Consider the following 20,171-nt stretch of genomic DNA (forward strand, 5'->3'; position numbering starts at 1 on the left):
AAACAATTTAAACAAGATACCCGAATGGTGCAAAAAGTGGCAACTGACTCTAAATAATGAAGGGTATGAAGTCATACACATGAGTACTAAAAGGAATCTGCTAAATTTACATTACACAATAAATCACACAAATCTAAAGGCTGTAAATTCAACTGTGTATACCCGTCCTTTTTTCCCCCTAAGGTAAGTCTTTCCGCTCCCGGGACTGGAATGACTCCTTACCCTCTCCCTTAAAACCCAAATCCTTTCGTCTTTCCCTCTCCTTCCCTCTTTCCTGACGAAGCAACTGTTGGTTGCGAAAGCTAGTATTTTGTGTGTATGTTTGTGTTTGTTTGTGTGTCTATCGACGTGCCAGCGCTTTCGTTTGGTAAGTCACATCATCTTTGGTTTTAGATATACAACTAAATACTAGATTCTATAATTACAAATACCATCAACTGGAATGAACACATAGGCAATGTTGTGGCTAAAAGAAAATAAATACTTATTTATTGGCAGAACACTTAGAAAATGCAACAGCGGTACACCATGCTTGTCCACCCTCTTCTGGAGGTGGTATGCAATCTGCATCAGATAGGATCAATGGAGGACATCGAAAAAGTTCAAAGAAGGGTAGTTTGTTCTATGCTATCACAAAATAGGGGAGAGAGTTCCACAGATATGATACACGAATTGGGGTCACAATCATTAAAACAAAGGCATTTTTCGTTGTGGCAGGATCTGCACATGAAATTTTCATCACCAACTTTCTCCTCAGAGTGTGAAAATATTTTGTTAGCACCCACCAACATTGGGCGGAATGATGATCATAATAAAATAAGAGAAACTGGAGCTCACACAGAGAGACTGGAGTGTCCATTTTTACCGTGCATTTTTTGAGCGTGGGACTGTAGAGAAATAGCTTGAAGGTAGTTCGATGAACCCCCTGTCAGGCACTTAACTGTGAATTTTAGAATAATTGTGCAGAGTAGGTGTAGATGTAGATGTACTATGTTATAGTCCAGTCAACAAAGGAAGATTAGGGCAAAAATTCGTGTAGTTGCAAATTTTTGCATAATGAATGGTTAATGAACAAAGTAGTAAAAATCCTGACCGGTGGAGTGGTGTGGAGGAGGGACGTTTTAAGGTAACTTTTTTAGATCTTCCTCAAATAACTCAAAAACTATAGCTGCTAGTGAAAGTGTTTCCCAGTAGAAAATCAAACTACATTAAATTTCCTACAAAAAAGGCCCTGTTCATTTTTTCTCAAGAACAAATAGTTTCCGCATTGTGAGGGACGTAAAAACATTATAGATCCATAAAAATACTGCTATAATGGTATAAAATTGATATTCATCTTTAAATGCAGTGGGTTAATGACAAATATTACATGTGTGTACTACGTCTAAGTGCAGTAGAGCCATATTAAAGGATAAATAGTGATCCACATATGTAACAGGATTTGGGGGGGGGGGGGGGGGGGGAGGGGGGAGGAGGAGGGGGAGGAGGAGGAGGAGGAGGTTAGAAGCACATGAGAATATAGGTGGTTGGATGAGTTCATGCACTTCCCTCCTTGGTAGGTTTGCATATTGAAGATGGAGTAGGTGATTCCCCGCTCTACCTACCCCACTTCATCTCAAGGAGCAACTACAAGGTGTTTCACGAAATTATACCGAACCCCACAGTGCCCCATGAAGCACTGGCAACACAGTGTGCAGACACGTTCAGGGGATGTTTTTTCCCACACAATGTGTTAACACTATATGGAATGCAAATATGAGTTACTAATAATACTAACACACAATATGCTTATGGACAGAACATGCTTAAATCTCTGCACATTGTTCTACATTGCTACAGGGGAGATTGATCCTTAGTCATCCTATGTGGCAGCTGCAGTATTCTTCTGGGAAAGGCAACTTGCTCCACCATGAGCACTGCTCTGTTTTCAGTTTACTGACAGATTATACCTTCCCAGAATTTCCAGTCCAGTTCTCTTCTGCAAAGAGACAAAATTACTTCACTTAGCACATGTTTAGGTAGTGTACCTATTTTCAGTTTATTAACCGAGTATTTTCTGCACATGTTAAGTGAGTTTTTATGTAAAATACATTCCTCTAAATAATGGCTTAGAATGTTTAATTTGTAAATGTGATGATGCCAGTGATCTATGTTGTGCTGGTGGGAAAGGGATTGGATTGATATATGTGACGCCTTGCTGCATTCTATCGCTAACAGCATATTGCAAAGCCATGCAATTATGTTTTAGTCACTCTGGGGTGTATTAATGAATGACCATTTCGTTTACAATTAACTGTGTTACTGGTAGGCTGCATAAATCTTTTTCGTCAGAGAATTGCTGGCACTTTTAGAGCTGGTTGCACCACGTGCAGTCAAGATAGGTTTGACTATGTCTGATGGAATGGGACTGATCATTTTCAGGTCTAGGACAGTAATCTGCTGTGATGCATTGCTTGACTTATGTCGAAATATCTGAAGTTCTGTAATACCTAGGTGATCTTCTTCTGTTGTAGCGGGAAGCAATTTAAGTGTCTGGGACTCTTCAGATGTTGGGAGAACTGAGGCTGGGGTGATGAACTGGACACTCCTCATGTTGTGAAAAGTATACCAGACAGAGGTTGTGGTGACAACGAAACGGACATTGTCGAGAACATATTGATAGCAAGTTACACTTGGGTAGGCTCTTCAGTGTGGTAGACAGTTGACAGTTCAGTGGTTAAGCTTTTCTACGTAAGAGTTCACTTAACACCTGCAAATGAGAACTCACTTCACTGCATGAACACGAACTCAGTAATGTTGTTTTATCCATTCACATAACAGACCTGGACATGAAATACTGGGGAGCTGTAGTCTGTGTGTAAATTGAAAGCTCACAATGGAGGAAGTGTACTTTTCCTGAAAGAACACTACAGCTGCCATATAGGCTGACTAAGAATCAACTTCCCCTATAGCAGTGTAATACAGTGTGTAGACATTTATATAGATTCTGTCCATAGCATTTCTTGTATTTGTGTTATTAGTAACTCACATTTCTCCTCCATGTAGTGTTAACACATTTTGCGGAAAGTAAACATCCCCAGGCATGTCAGTGCACTGAGTTGCTGGTGATTCATAAGGCGCACTCTGCAGGGTCAGCATAACTTTGTGAGACACCCCGTAGTTGCTTCTTATGACTCAGTGGGGTATCACCTGCTCCTTCTTCAATTTGCTGACCTACCGAAGAGAGAAGGGCATGACACAGTCTGGTAACTTAGCTTCCTTCACACTTCTACCCCACAGATGGCCCCCTTCGCCTTGTTATATACCTGGAACACAATTTATCTCTTAATATGGCTCTACTGCACTTAGACATGGTACACACATTTACTATTTGTTGTTAATCCACTTTATTTAAAGATAAACATTAATTTTATACCATTAAAACAATATTTTTATTTATCCGAGATTTTTCCATTCCCTTCAACACAGAAACTGTTTTTATGGGAAATTTAATGTCGTTTAATTTTCTACTGATAAACAGTCTAGAACCCAAAGTTTCTGAGTTATTCGAGAAAAACTAAAAAAAAAAAAAAAAAAGTCCTTTAAATGCCCCCCCCCCCTCTCCCCTACCCCCAACAATCACACCCCACCAGTAAGGATTTATAATATGATCTTCAGGACACTCCCTTCTAGCACTGTGCAAAAATTTGCAACAACATGATCTTTTCTCATAATCTACCTGTTTTGGTCTTCGTTGAATGGGCTATTAGGAGAGTTTACTCATTCACACACTGCTGTTTATTGTTAATTTCAAATGCTACAACTTTCATCATTAATTACGAATAAGAGTCTCATTTCAAATGCTTTGGTGTCGTTATAGAATTAAAACAAAGAGAATGGCACCAAAGTGAGAGATTATGATGGAGATATTAAAATAATATAGTTCAACAGTGCTCACCTTAGTGACCTTGAAAGCTTTCACTTTGCCAGTATGCCTCACATGTGGTCCACGACATAGATCAATGAGAGGTCCACAGCGATATACTGTAGTAGTTGGTGTCTGGACCTTCTCTTTTAGAATTCTTACTTTGAATGGGTTATACTGTAAGGAAAACAAAAAGAAATATACAAGAAGTTCTCATACGATTATAATGAATTTTTTTTTAAGTTAAGCCCTGTGAAATGTTGCTTAATATTTGCACTCTATAGCAAAAAGGATGTTCAAATGGACACAACAATTAAGGTGGGAGGGAGGGAGACACACACACACACACACACACACACACACACACACACACACACACACAATTTCAGATATACGCACAAATGCACAAAAGACCTGTAATGTAAACAACGTACTAATATGACAAAAATACAGTCAGTCTTGGTTGCAGGGAGGTATTTATTATTTATTTATTGCCTGATTCAGTCATCTTCAGAGTGTCTGAATATTAGATGGTATTAGGTACAAGGGATACTGAGCATACAGTACATCTCAGCATATAACTGACCTTGTCAAATATTTCGAAACATTGTGAGTTGTTCTCTCTAAGGCACACAACGCAGTCCAATGTATCAAAAGGAGTACCAGGTACATGTAGATCTGTCAACATGCAAATATGTCGGAGGCTACACACACAGTGATCGTGTGCATAGCCTGAATATGAGCATGTCTCTGTAAGGACACTGCACAATGTCTCCAAGTATTTGATGAGTGCAATCATTTGCTGGGATATTCTGTATGCTCGATATCCCATGCACCTAACACCATTTAATAGTCTGGCACTATGAAGATGCCTGAATCAGGCGAAACAGGTCACTGGCAAATAAATAATAAATACAGATGGATCCAGAAAAATGTAGACATGATGTATTGTTACAATTTTGTGCAGCAGTGCTGGCCATTGTGTTCTCAACAGACCTTGGCATGCATTTTACAGCATATGACAGTGCAGCAATGAATGAAGCAAGACTGTCATTTGAGCAACATGTTGAATTGGTACTGGAAGTATGAAAAATAATGTAAATGCAACAGAAATGGCATAATGTGTACGGCATTTGGCCACCAACATGAACAACAATTTAATGTATTTGGGATAAATTTGAAGCTGATGGTACTGTTCAAGATGTGCATAAGCAGAGGTCTGGCTGACCAAAAATATCAAGTCTAGCTGCAACATTTTACTAGGCCATCTCAAAAATCTGGAAGCAGGGTGCAAGTGATAGTGGGGTAAGCCAATCAAGTGTACCACAAATTCTGAAGGTTGAAAATGGAAAGTGTACATTCTAAGATCGCTGCACACTATGAACAAGGACAACTCAGATTGAAGGATGGAGTACTTGGAGTGGTTTGAAGGCATGCCTCATGAGGATGAACAATTTGAGGGCACAATTCAAACTGAACGGTACTGTAAAATGCCACAAATGGATGTATTGGGCTCCTGAAAATCCTCACCATCGCGTGCACAGTTTGATTGGCCCATTCTTCTTTGAAGATACCATAACTGATGACATGTATCTTAATATGCTGCAAACATCTATTTCATCTACATCCAAGAGATGTTTAAAAATCAAACAATGGAAAATCCAGGATGGAATGTAACAATACGAGAGAAGGATAGTTGCTACTCACCATATAGTGGAGATGCTGAGCTGTGATAGGCACAATAAAAAGATTCACAAAGTTATAGCTTTCGGCCATTAAGGCCTTTGTCAGTAGTAGACACACACACACACACACACACACACACACACACACACACACACACACACACACTAGTTTCAGTTCTCTGAGACTGGAGATGTGTGTGCAAGTTGCGCTTGAGTGTGTGTGTGTGTGTGTGTGCGCGTGTGTGTATGTGTACTGCTGATAAAGGCCTTAATGGCCGAAAGCTATGATTGTGTGAACCTTTTTATTGTGCCTATCGCAACTCAGCGTCTCCGCTATATGGTGAGTAGATGTTTATAAATGAAAGATTTCGCCTACAACTAGATGGCACTCTGCCTCACTACCACAAAGATGTCAGAGCCTACTTGGATGTAAATCTACCTCGATGATGAATACGTTGAAGAGTACTCCAAATGGTCTCCAGACCTTACACCTCTTTATTTCCACCTATGGAGGGCCTTGAAAAAATGAATTTTATCAACAGAAGCCAGCTACACAGCACAAGCTAGGACAAACCACTGAAGCGCCCTATGCAGCTCACACCAGCAACACTGACAGCCATAGTTTGATCAACAGTTCAGCAGCATCGACATTGTTTGGCAGCTAATGGGGGTCATTTTGAACCCATAAAACATGAACCATGGACCTTGCCATTGGTGGGGAGGCTTGCGTGCGTCAGCAATACAGATAGCCGTACCGTAGGTGCAACCACAACAGAGGGAAATCTGTTGAGAGGCCAGACAAACATGTGGTTCCTGAAGAGGGGCAGCAGCCTTTTCAGTAGTTGCAGGGGCAGCAGTCGGGATGATTGACTGATCTGGCCTTGTAACACTAACCTAAACAGCCTTGCTGTGCTGGTACTGCGAACGGCTAAAAGCAAAGGGAAACTACAGCCGTAATTTTTCCCGAGGGCATGCAGCTTTACTGTATGGTTAAATGATGATGGTGTCCTTTTGGGTAAAATATTCCGGAGGTAAAATAGTCTCCCATTCCGATCTACGGGCGGGGCTACTCCGGAGGACATTGTTATCAGGAGAAAGAAAACTGGCGTTCTACAGATCGGAGCGTGGAATGTCAGATCCCTTAATCAAGCAGGTAGGTTAGAAATTTAAAAAGGGAAATGGATAGCTTAAAGTTAGATATAGTGGGAATTAGTGAAGTTCGGTGGCAGGAGGAACAAGACTTCTGGTCAGATGAATACAGGGTTATAAATACAAAATCAAATAGTTGTAATGCAGGAGTAGGTTTCATAATGAACAGGAAAATAGTGATGCGGGTAAGCTACAACAAACAGCATAGTGAAAGCATTATTGTGGCCAAGATAGATATGAATCCCACACCTACCACAGTAGTACAAATTTATATGCCAACTAGCTCCGCAGATGATGAAGAGATTGATGAAATGTATGATGAGGTAAAAGAAATTATTCAGATATTGAAGGGAGGCGAAAATTTAATACTCATGGGTGATTGGAATTTGATAGTAGGAAAAGGGAGAGAAGGAAACATAGTAGGTGAATATGGATTGGGTGGAAGAAATGAAAGAGGAAGCGGCCGGGTAGAATTTTGCTCAGAGCATAACTTAATCATAGCTAACACTTGGTTCAAGAATCATGAAAGAAGGTTGTATACATGGAAGAAGCCTGGAGATACTAGAAGGTATCACATAGATAATATAATGGTAAGACAGAGATTCATGAACCAGGTTTTAAATTGCAAGACATTTCCAGGGGCAGATGTGGATTCTGACCACGATCTATTGGTTATGAACTGTACATTAAATTCTGAAGGAACTGCAAAAAGGTGGGAATTTGAGGAGATGGAACCTGGATAAACTGAAAGAACCAGGGGTTGTAGAGAGCTTCAGGGAGAGCATTAGGGAACGACTGACAAGAATGGGGGAAAGAAATACAGTAGAAAAAGAATGGGTAGCTTTGAGAGACGAAATAGTGAAGGTAGCAGAGGATCAAGTAGGCGCCTACAGCAAAATTAAAGAGACCTTTGGAGAAAAGAGATCCACTTGTATGAATATCAAGAGCTCAGATGGAAACCCAGTTCTAAGCAAAGAAGGGAAAGCAGAAAGGTAGAAGGAGTATATAGAGGGTCTATACAAGGGCGATGTTCTTGGGGACAATATTATGGAAATGGAAGAGGATGTAGATGAAGATGAAATAGGAGATATGATACTGTGTGAAGAGTTCGACAGAGCACTAAAAGACCTAAGTCGAAACAAGGCCCCGGCAGTAGACAACATTCCATTAGAACTACTGACAGCCTTGGGAGAGCCAAGCCAAACAAAACTCTACCATCTGGTGAGCAAGATGTATGAGACAGGCGAAATACTCTCAGACTTCATGAAGAATATAATAATTCCAATCACAAAGAAAGCAGGTGTTGACAGATGTGAAAATTACCGAACTATCAGTTTAATAAGCCATGGCTGGAAAATACTAACACGAATTCTTTACAGACGAATGGAAAAAATGGTAGAAGCTGATCTCGGGGAAGATCAGTTTGGATTCCGTAGAAACGTTGGAACACATGAGGCAAACCTGACCCTTCGACTTATCTTAGAAAATATATTAAGAAAAGGCAAACCTACATTTCTAGCATTTGTAGACTTAGAGAAAGCTTTTGACAATGTTGACTGGAATACTCTCTTTCAAATTCTGAAGGTGGCAGGCGTAAAATACAGGGAGCGAAAGGCTACTTACAATTTTTACAGAAACCAGATGGCAGTTTTAACAGTCCAGGGGCACGAAAGGGAAGCAGTGGTTGGGAAGAGAGTGAGACAGGGTTGCAACCTATCCCCAATGTTATTCAATCTGTATATTGAGCAAGCAGTAAAGGAAACAAAAGAAAAATTCAGAGCAGGAATTAAAGTCCATGGAGGAGAAATAAAAACTTTGAGGTTCGCCAATGACATTGCAATTCTGTCAGAGACAGCAAAGGACCTGGAAGAGCAGCTGAAAAGAATGGACAGTGTCTTGGAAGGAGAATATAAGATGAACATCAACAAAAGCAAAATGAGGATAATGGAATGTAGTCGAATTAAGTCAGATGACGCTGAGGGTATTAGATTAGGAAATGAGATGCTTAAAGTAGTGAATGAGTTTTGCTATTTGGGGAGCAAAATAACTGATAATGGTCAAAGTAGAGAGGATATAAAATGTAGACTGACAATGGCAAGGAAAGTGTTTCTGAAGAAGATAAATTTGAGTATAGATTTAAGTGTCAGGAAGTCGTTTCTGAAACTATTTGTATGGAGTGTAGCCATGTATGGAAGTGAAACATGGACGATAAATAGTCTACACAAGAAGAGAATAGAATCTTTCAAAATGTGGTGCTACAGAAGAATGCTGAAGATTGGATGGGTAGATCACATAACTAATGAGGAGGTATTGAATAGAACTGGAGAGGAGAGAAATTTGTGGCACAACTTGACTAGAAGAAGGGATTGGTTGGTAGGGCATATTCTGAGCCATCAAGGGATCACCAATTTAGTACTGGAGGGCAGTGTGGAGGGTAAAAATCATAGAGGAAGACCAAGAGAAGAATACACTAAACAGATTCAGAAGGATGTAGGTACTGGGAGATAAAGAAGGTTGCACAGGATAGTGTAGCATGGAGAGCTGCATCAAACCAGTTGTTGTTGTTGTTGTTGTTGTTGGGATGTTTAAGGGGGACTAAACAGCGAAGGTCATCAGTCCCCCATTCCAAAATCAGGCGATCCGAAAATCGACGGAGCAGGTAAAAACCAAAGGGGGAGGAGACGTCCCCCCAGGCGCTAAAAGAACACAAATGCATCAACAAACACTACAGACAAGAACAGGACAGAGGAACACCAGACAGAAAGAAACAGAAGAAAGGAAGATGGCCGGAGACCGGTGGACTGACCACGAGAACAAAAATGGGAAAGAGTCAACCATCTCACGGCACACCAGAACAGCAACAGACACAAGGACAAAAGACACAGAAAGGGAAAGGTGCAGGACCTCCTTAAATCGAACCATAAAACGGACTACCACGGATAAAATTTAAAACGTCATCAGCCATGGAGGCATCGTCAGATAAAACCAAAGCCAAAGTGCCCGGGAGATTAAAAGATCGCCGGAGTGTGCGCAGTCGAGGACACTCCAGCAAAATGTGGCCGACCGTCAGCCGGGACCCACACCGACACAAGGGGGGATCCTCCTGACGCAACAGATGGCCGTGCGTCAGGTATGTATGGCCGATGCGCAGCCGACACAAGACTACCGAGTCCCTGCGAGAAGCCCGCAGGGAGGAACGCCACACATCGGTCGTCTCCTTAACAGCCCGCAGCTTATTCGGGGATGTCAGGCCACGCCACTCATCAGCCCACACCCCAAGCACCTTACGGCGCAACACCAGCTGCAGGTCGCGAGCTGTGAGGCCGATCTCCAAAGCTGGGGCGTCGATCGCCCCTTTGGCCAGCCTGTCAACACGTTCGTTCCCTGGGATGCCAACATGACCTGGCGTCCAAACAAAAACCACCATACGACCAGAGTGGGTAATGGTGGAAACAGACTCCCGAATAGAGGACACCAGAGGAGAAGGGGGATAGCAGCGGTCGATGGCCTGGAGGCTGCTCAAGGAGTCACTGCAGATGACGATGGACGCACCTGAGCAGGAACGCATATGCTCAAGAGCGCGGAAGATGGCCACCAGCTCTGCAGTAAAAACACTACAGCCAGCTGGCAAGGAGCGCTGTTCAACATGGGCAGCGTGAGCAAAAGCGTAGGCAGTGCGACCATCAACCAGGGAACCATCAGTGTAGACAGGCTCACAGCCCGGAAATGAGGCGAGGAGCGCAAGAAAACTGCGACGGAGGGCCACAGGCGGAACCGAGTCCTTGGGTCCCTGTGCCAAGTCCAGACGGACGAACGGCCGGGACAAACACCAGGGAGGCGTAGGTGCACGGACCCGGAAGGGAGGCGGAAGAGGGAATGAACCCAATTCCGACAGCAGGGACTGAACACGGACAGCGACGGAAAGCCCAGACCTAGGTCGCCGTTCGGGCAGAGGGAGGACCATAGCAGGGAAAAGCAGGCGACGATTGGGATGATCTGGCGAGCAATGAACGTGGACAGCATAGTCGACGAGCAGACGATGGCGGCGAATCCGCAGCGGGGGAACCCCAGCCTCCACCAGTAGACTATCCACGGGGCTGGTGCGAAAAGCGCCAGTGGCAAGCCTAACCCCACAGTGGTGTATGGGGTCTAACAACTTCAACACTGAGGGGGACGCAGACCCATAGGCCAGGCTCCCATAATCAAGCCGGGACTGCACAAGGGCGCGGTACAACCGCAGCAGCGTGCAGCGATCTGCACCCCAAGACGTGTGGCTAAGGCAGCGGAGGGCGTTGAGGTGCCGCCAGCATTTTTGCTTCAGCTGAGTAACATGAGGAACCCATGTGAGCCGGGCATCAAACACGAGTCCCAAGAAGTGGCAAGTGTCCACCACTTCAAGCAGGTGGCCGTCGAGGTAAAGTGCAGGATGAGGGTGGACCGTCCGACGCCTGCAGAAGTGCATAACTCGAGTTTTGGCAGCAGAGAACTGAAAGCCATGAGTCAGAACCCATGATGCTGCCTTGCGAACGGCGACTTGCAGCCTGCGTTCGGCGACTCCCGTAGTCGTGGAGCTAAATGAGATGCAGAAGTCGTCGGCATACAAAGAAGGAGACACCGACGACCCCACTGCTGCAGCCAGACCATTAATGGCCACTAGGAATAAGGACACACTCAACACCGAGCCCTGTGGGACCCCATTTTCCTGTGTATAAGAAGAACTAGAGACGGCACCGACTTGCACCCGGAAAGAGCGGTGCAATAGAAAGGTTTGAATAAAAGCCGGGAGCCGACCACGAAGACCCCACTCATACAACGTGGCGAGGATGTGATGCCTCCATGTGGTGTCATACGCCTCCCGCAGATCGAAAAATACAGCAACGAGATGCTGACGTCGGGCGAAGGCCGTACGAATAGCAGATTCCAGCCGCACCAAATTGTCCGTGGCAGACCGGCCCCGACGGAAGCCACCCTGGGATGGAGCGAGGAGACCGCGCGACTCAAGGACCCAACACAAACGCCGCCCCACCATACGTTCGAGCAATTTGCACAAAACGTTGGTGAGGGTAATGGGACGATAGCTGTCCACCGCCAGTGGGTCTGCACCGGGTTTCAAGATGGGGACAATAACGCCCTCCCGCCATTGCGACGGGAACACGCCTTCGCTCCAAATGCGATTAAATATCGCGAGAATGTGGCTCTGGCAGTCCCTGGAGAGATGCTTCAGCATCTGCGCGTGGATGCAGTCTGGGCCTGGTGCTGTATCAGGGCAATCGGCGAGGGCAGCGAGGAGTTCCCTCTCGCTGAAAGGAGCATTGTATGTTTCATAATGACGCGTGTGGAATGAGAACGGCGTCCGTTCGGCTCGCTCCTTTAGAGAGCGAAAGGCGGGGGGATAGGATGCAGTCGCAGAGCTCTGAGCAAAGTGCGCGGCGAGCCGTTCAGCAATGGCGGCAGCGTCCGTGCAGACAGCGCCGTCCAAGCAGAGCCCAGGGACACCCACAGGGGTCTGGGAGCCATAAATCCGTCGGATCCGGGACCACACGTGCGAGGACGAGACACGGGAGCCCAGGAAGGAGACGTACCTCTCCCAGCACTCCTGCTTACGCCGTGCAATAAGTCGACGGGCGAAGGCACGGAGCCTCTTAAAGGCGATGAGGGTCTCCAGAGACGGGTGCCGCCTATGACGCTGGAGAGCCCGCCTACGGTCGCGAATAGCCTCAGCAATCTCCGGCGACCACCAGGGGACAGCCTTCCGCCGAGGGAGGCCAGAGGAACGGGGGATGGTAGCCTCGGCCGCTGAAATGATGGACGTGGTTAAAACACGGACCACCTCGTCAATGTCACCCTGTGGGGGAGACGCTATGGTTACAGCGGAAGTAATAGCTGGCCAGTCAGCCCTGTGGAAAGCCCAGCGGGGCAAGCGCCCAGAAGAATGACACTGTGGCAGTGACAAATAGATGGGAAAATGGTCACTACCACATAGGTCAGGATGCACCCTCCAGTGGAGGGATGGGACAAGTCCAGGGCTGCAAATAGAGAGATCGATGGCCGAGAACGAGCCATGGGCCACACTGAAATGCGTGGGAGCACCGGTGTTCAAGAGGCTAAGGTCGAGCTGAGCCAACACATGCTCCACGGCCCGACCACGATCATCGGAGACAGTCCCACCCCATAGAGGATTGTGGGCATTGAAATCGCCCAGCAGCAAAAAAGGTGGCGGCAGTTGTGCTATCAGAGCAGCCAGGACATGCTGCGCGACAGTACCATCAGGTGGAAGGTAAATACTGCAGACGGTAATGGCCCGGGGCGTCCACACCCGAACAGCGACAGCCTCTAAAGCTGTTTGTAGAGGCACAAACTCGCTGTGAAGAGAGTTCAGGACATATATGCAGACGCCACCAGACACCCTTGCATAAGCTGCCCGGTTCTTAAAATAACCCCGATAGCCACGGAGGGCGGGGGTTCGCATTGCTGGAAACCAAGTTTCCTGCAGAGCAATGCAAAGGAAAGGATGACGGCTGATAAGGTGGCGGAGCTCAGCGAGATGGTGGAAGAAACCGCTGCAGTTCCACTGCAGGATGTTATTAGCCATGGATGGGAAAGGCGTGAAGGGACTGGGGAGGCAGATTACGCCTCCGGGGCCCCTGCTGCTACTGAGTCACCACCTGGACAACAGCCATCTACTGCATCCGAGGGACTGGCGAGATCCATGTCCTCAGCGGACGCCAGAATCTCCACCTCATCCTCAGACGCATAGCTTGTAGGAAGCGGTGGAATGGGTGCCACCGCAATGTCGGTAGCCTTGGGGAGTTTCTTCTTCTGCTGCTTCTCGCGCCGTGCCTTTGGTGGCGCAGGCTGGGAGGGCGCAACTGGGTCGGTCGCAGGGACAGACGACGACCGTGTGTCCCTACGACCAGGGACTGGCGGTTGTGTAAGCCACTGGCGGCTGTCGGCCTTTGTACCGGACGGAACTTGGGAAGGGAGGTCCCCAAGGGACCCCTTCCTTACGAGAGTAGCCGAAGAAGTCTTACGCTGCTCCGGCTGGGAAGGGGGGACTGATGTCCCCGATGGTTGGGGGGGTGTTGCTCCTGAAGTAGATGGAGCAGGAGCAACAGGAGGTTTAGTGCCCCCCACCATCAAGGGGGCAGGTGTGGGACTTCGACTCTGAGAGCTGACCAGAGCGGATGGAAGTGGAGAAGGAGTGACAGTGGCGGCATAAGAAACTGGCATGCGCACCGGATGAAGCCGATCATATTTCCGCTCCTTCTGCAGGATCGGACAGTCTGGCGAGCAAGGCGGATGGTGCACACCACAGTTCACACAGATTGGAGGCGGCGCACAGGGATGATCAGGATGGGAAGGTCGACCGCAATCGCGACAGACGAGGTCGGAAGCACAGCGTGAAGACATGTGGCCGAACTTCCAACACTTGAAGCACCGCATCGGGGGAGGGATATACGGCTTGACATCACAACGGTACACCATCACCTTGACCTTCTCAGGTAACGTGTCACCCTCGAAGGCCAAGATGAAGGCACCGGTGGCAACTTGACGATCCCTCGGACCCCGGTGGACGCGGCGGACGAAATGGACACCTCGGCGCTCCAAGTTGGCGCGCAGCTCGTCGTCGGACTGTAAAAGCAGATCCCTGTGAAAGATAATGCCCTGGACCATGTTCAGACTCTTATGGGGCGTGATAGTGACGGAGACATCCCCCAGCTTAGTACAAGCGAGCAAGGCCCGCGACTGGGCGGAGGATGCCGTTTTGATCAACACCGATCCGGACCGCATCTTGGACAAGCCCTCCACCTCCCCAAACTTGTCCTCTAAATGCTCTACAAAGAACTGAGGCTTCATGGATATAAAGGATTCCCCATCAGCTCTGGTACAGACAAGATATCTGGGCGAATACGTCTCAGTGTCACACAATGCCTGTCGTTCCTCCCATGGTGTGGCGAGGGAGGGGAACGATTTGGGGTCATAAACGTTACCTTTAAAATGGGCTCTCGAACGCTTAGAGACTGCTGACAGATGATGTACCACGCTTCATTGCGGGTCATCCGCCCTGATGCCACCTACTCCGACCAAGGGCCCTCCCCACGGGCGCCACCCAGCCACAGCAAAGGCCACCTGGCAGGATGGCCATTGCCGGGAGTCCTGATGCCCCAGGGAGATGGGCATCTACTCCTTGGCATACGTGGGGAGTGAACGGCGCAGGCATCAGTAGAGCGATCCCTGTGTTGTCAGGGGGCTACAACCAAGAGGGTACATGGCGACCCCACCACAACGGACTGGCTACCGTGCTGGATCTTAGGTGCAAAAATGGCCAACGTCGTCGTCACAGTTAAAAGAAACACTGCAGAGTGCAGCGTGGTAATCGCCCAAGAGATCGAAAACGAGCGGGACACCATTGCAACGACGAGAAAGACGGCTATAGGTCTAATTGCACGAAGGATACAGTGCACCATGTAAGGTGCCCTTCCCCAATTGGCTCGCTCTTCGGAATAATTTAGATAGATGGAGGTCAAACCCGAGAGGGGACCATCACATAAGGCCGAAACGTTTGAGACTCCTTTTAGTCGCCTCTTACGACAGGCAGGAATACCGCGGGCCTATTCTTACCCCCGAACCCGCAGGGGGTATCAAACCAGTCTCTGGGCTGAAGACCACAACAACAACAACAACAATAACAACAACCTCCCCACCCCACGCAAGAATTGCAATGGTAAGTCACTTTGTTCCATTAATACTATCAAAGAGTGTCTATATTGGGCTGTATCCCTCTGCATATCCCTGCAATCAAGACCGATTGTTGTTTCTTTATATATATTAGTGGTTGCTGTGCCATCCCTGCCATGTGTTGGAAAACATTTTACTAATAAGATGTTCAAATAATTCAATCAATTTATTTTGCACTTAAAAGTACCTTTCATTGTGTTGATATAAAAACAAAGAGCTAGAATATTCCACTTACTATTACTTTCTGCTGTCTTATGTGATAACCTTCTGGCTCAATGCAACCATGGCCAATAAATTACTCATTATGCAAAAATTAGAACTAAGAATATTGTTGAATTGATTATCAAACCTGTTACATAGAATCATACAAAGGCCTTTGATGATTTCTTACACCTTTATGTCACTACATTTAATCTTGAATGTTACTGAAAATAAATAATATTCCAAATTAACATGACTACAATACTATAAAAATAATTTGCATTTCGATTTTGTATCTGGTCCAGTGCAAAGTGAACTGGAGTTCACTGTATTGGCGTAAATTGTTTTTAGCAAATCATTCATGTGCAAACGGCAGGAAATCAGGAGTCTGAAAATTCGAAACACTAATCGGTATAAAAACACATTTGTTAACTGTGTAGTAATAATAGTAATAGATAGTTGGACAATGTAGAAGAAAAGTTATAAAAGTACAGTGATTCCTCTGCTAATTATACCAAGTGTCTTCATCTCGAAAAACAAGGCAAGGCAAAAAAGAGAGGGAGGGAGAGGTAAAAGGGGGAGGGGGAGAGTGGGGGGAGGAGTAAAATAAATGAATTAAGTAGAAGCAGGACAAACTTACAGGAAAATTAAGAACAAAGTGCTAGACAAATACAAGACGTGAAAACCTCATAAGTTAGAATTAGGAGAGAGTGGGCTGTTGACACCACAGAGATAATGGAAAGACAGATAATTCAAATCACAGACTAATTTAACATGCAACAGCTGTTCACCTTTCTTCATTAGTCTCACCTCTCAGTTGTTACATGCTGCTTAAAGAAGAGCTTTCTGCTTGAACCCCAAATGGCCTCATTGCATATAAATAATTATTTAAATGTTGTTCCACAGAAGAGTGAGAAACAGAAAGCTATGCAGATGCCCAAGATATGGAATATTTTATATTCTAATCGTAGGATGAAGAGAAGCTACATGATGTAAAGTGACGGCTTGCTAGTCATAGTACAAAGGTTGGAAATGGAATTAGTCATAAACACACTAGTGGCCAACTTAAGACTATTTTCATGCTCTGGTCTTGTTTTTATACACTTTTGTACCTAATGAAGGAATAAGACATAATCACACTTAAGTCTGGATTATTCAGCAACAATAAAACAAGCAGACGATATCTTGATGTTCCCCATAACTTAGGGCTGACTGTCTTTGAAAATCACCACACGCAAATAATGAAAACGACACATACATATTTCTCAGACAACTATTTAAAATATGGATTTTTGTGTCCACTCTCCATCCCATCAACTGTTGACTGCATGACATGTGATTGCAAGATTAGAAGAAGAGTAAAACTGATGAAGTCCTTCACAAACAAACTGCTCTGAAGTGTGATCCTCTGTGCGGACATTGTAGTGTTACAGTTGAATGGTCAATGTGGTCAAATGGATACAGATTTCAACTATTTATATAAAATTACTAAGTTTATAAACTGTAATAGTTCAAAATAAAAATGCATTTGCATGCTGCACATTAAGCTTTTTTAACTTATGCACACTGACACATTTCACTTCAATTACAAGGCATCTTCATTTTCAGTGAATGTCCTGATATATCATACGATTTTTTTGTTTGCACATATAAGTCACATAGTTTGCACATAGAGATTATACATTTAAAACAGTTCATTGAAATTTTTACAATAAAATGGAAAAGTACTTACAGATCAGCACCTAATTCATTATTTGTAAGCCAAACAGCTTCCTCTCAGGTGACAAACTGGCTGAAAGTCTGCAGTTTTAATTGTGGTTACAGTTTTCAAAATTGCCATTTACTGTGTCTAGAGTGCAATAATACAGTGTAAAATAATGAATTAGACACTAATCTGCAAGTACTTTACTATTTTATTATACATAATTCAGCAAACCAAATACTTTAGTAAATGATTTTAAAGCTGTAGCCTGTAAGTGCAAATAAAAATAAAAAAAATCGAGTAATATTTCAGGACACTGGCTGAAGAAGCTAGTAACTAAGGTGAAATGAGCCTGGGTACAAAATTTAAATAAAAAAGCTTGATGTGCAGCACGCAAAAAGCATTTTTTTTAACTACTGCAATTTATATTCAGCTGCTGCAAAAATGGCCACCATGAAAAACTTGTTACCAAGTTTAATTCCAGCCAGTGCTTAGCATTTCAATAAATGATGAATTTTGGTGGCTAAATATATCCAGTTTAAGGACGCAAGTTTATTCAACCATCAACCTTGTCAAAGACAAAAGAGGAATGGATACCATTTTTAGGCATCTTCTAGGCTTTGGGATGGGAAACAGTTCCTAAAGATAGAGGTATCAGCAATGGCCAATGACAGCACACAACAAATGACAAGAAATGGCCTTGTAACTGAGTTGTTTTCTGTTTAGAAGATATAGATTTTATATCCGTGTGTGATGTTTAACACCACCTGCAAGTGACAGGAAACTATGTGGCTCATTGTGTACATTAAGATATTTACAATGAAGATATGGCTGATAAAATGTACCAAGAGGACACTGACTGCCTCAAGGGGAGACGGATCAGGAAGTACATATTGTTATCCTACTCATACACTTTGTGATTGTTTACTTGTCAGCAGAAGCGAAGAGTAGGATAAGTCATTAATACAAACAGTCGCTCCACTGTGGAGGCTGTGACCCCTTACCAAAGTGGTATCATAATCTTTGAAATGTGCATCCTGTAGGTAGGGGTGCAAATAATTATCTTGTGCTTGGGGTATTTTCCTCCACATTGATCCTGAATCATTTTACATTTCACTGCAAAATAGGAGATATTTTACCAATAAGGAGCTATTTTAATGTCAATGTTATCTTTCAGTTGAGGCGGTAAACTGAGAAGGGGGTGGGGGCTCTCGTTAAACAAAATATTGAACTCCTAACTCTTTTCCTTTCCTCGACAACAAAAGCAATGGAAAGGAGTGCATTCTTTGTTGGAGAGTTAGGGACAAAGGAAGTGATTTAAGGAAAACATTTGGCATCCAGCTGATGTGATTTACAGAGTCCCCCAGGACAGTGGGAACGGAATTATAGCTCTGCAACATCTGGAATATGTGTTCCATGTGTTAACAACCGATGCCATGCCGCTGGCAGACATACAAATCAACTGGTCTGACAGTTTTCCACAACACAGGCACTTGGAGCGTCTAAGCGGATGTAATTATGTAGAACCTGAGACGTGTTTTCAATTAATGATCAGTCACATGATCTACTGAAAACAGTACGATTGTATTTAAAGCAAATTTTATGCAATAAACAACTAACTTTAAGGAGACTATACATGCATGTCACAGATGAGTGCACTTCTTTTGCTTACATGCCTATAGCTCAACATGATTTCATCTGACAAATTGTGCATGGTTCTTCACTTATTATTTTCCTATTCTTAGAGTATTGTTTATTTGAGAAAGATATGAATACAATAAACATATAGCATGGCAAAAAAGAAATAAGACTTACCAATTACTAAGGAACCTTTCTTCTTCTTTCTTTTGGTGTGCAACTATTTTATGGCTTCAAAATCTGTCCTCACACTGTGATAAATTTCAACTTGCTCATTCAACTAACTGATACTGGAAGAGTAATTTACAACAGATGTGTTAATATACGCTAGCAAAATGCTAAAACAGAGAAGTTCCTCTGCAGGCTGATACCACCCCCCCCCCCCCCCCCCCAAGTGTGCAGATAGAATGAAGATACATCCAACTCAAATGGGTTATACTTTGAAATCACTTTTACATCCTGAACATATTTTGAAGTAGAACACATATCTGCAGCATCACTGCTGTCTCATTTCTTTCAGAACATTCCTAATTAGTTATTTATTTTTTTAAATTTATTTATGAATTTCGCCAGCTATGGACCGCATACAATTTAAGACTTATGGCATTTCTTTTTCTTCCTTTCTTCCCAGTACGTCATCATTTTCTCTCCAACTGCTCGTCTCTGCTCATCTGTCCACATTCTCTTGGGTCGAGGTTTTGGCTCATCTTCTTCACAGTTTGAGTTTTCTATCAGTAGCCTGAAGTGATTCCTGTCACGTATTATTTCTTCTGTAACACCTATTTTGTTGGCATCTTTCTTTACTGCTTCTATTCATCGTACAGTTTTTTCAGCTTACTAAAGTAATTAAAAATTTTCTTCGTAATCCGTGTTTCTTCCATTCTTTTTAAATGTCCATAAAATTTTAGCTGTGATCTTTCTGTATTTTTGTATAAATCTTCATTTCTTCTTTTAATCCACCTATTTTCATTGTTTTTCTCAAGACCTAGAATTTTTCTTAGTATTTTTCTCCCTCTTTTTTTATAGTTCTCTTAATTTGCCTTTCTTATTCAATGTTAGGCACTCTGATCCATATGTTGCTTGTATCCTAATAACTGAATTATAATGTCTAATATTAGTTTGTAAGGATACTGATTTCTTATTGTAGTAGTTT

General features: G+C 44.2%; 1 protein-coding gene across 5 annotated transcripts in view; it reads right to left on the reverse strand.

The window, feature by feature from the left end:
* Positions 1 to 20,171, reverse strand: part of LOC124794732 (threonine--tRNA ligase 1, cytoplasmic) — a 170,179-nt gene that overhangs the window by 59,637 nt on the left and 90,371 nt on the right. For all 5 annotated transcript variants that reach the window (XM_047258331.1, XM_047258329.1, XM_047258327.1 and 2 more), the window contains one exon: positions 3,938 to 4,081. In XM_047258331.1, coding sequence (XP_047114287.1) covers positions 3,938 to 4,081 — 144 coding nt within the window. The remainder of the gene's footprint in view (positions 1 to 3,937; positions 4,082 to 20,171) is intronic.

This window comes from Schistocerca piceifrons, chromosome 4, assembly GCF_021461385.2.
Source record: "Schistocerca piceifrons isolate TAMUIC-IGC-003096 chromosome 4, iqSchPice1.1, whole genome shotgun sequence".
Lineage (NCBI taxonomy): Eukaryota > Metazoa > Arthropoda > Insecta > Orthoptera > Acrididae > Schistocerca > Schistocerca piceifrons.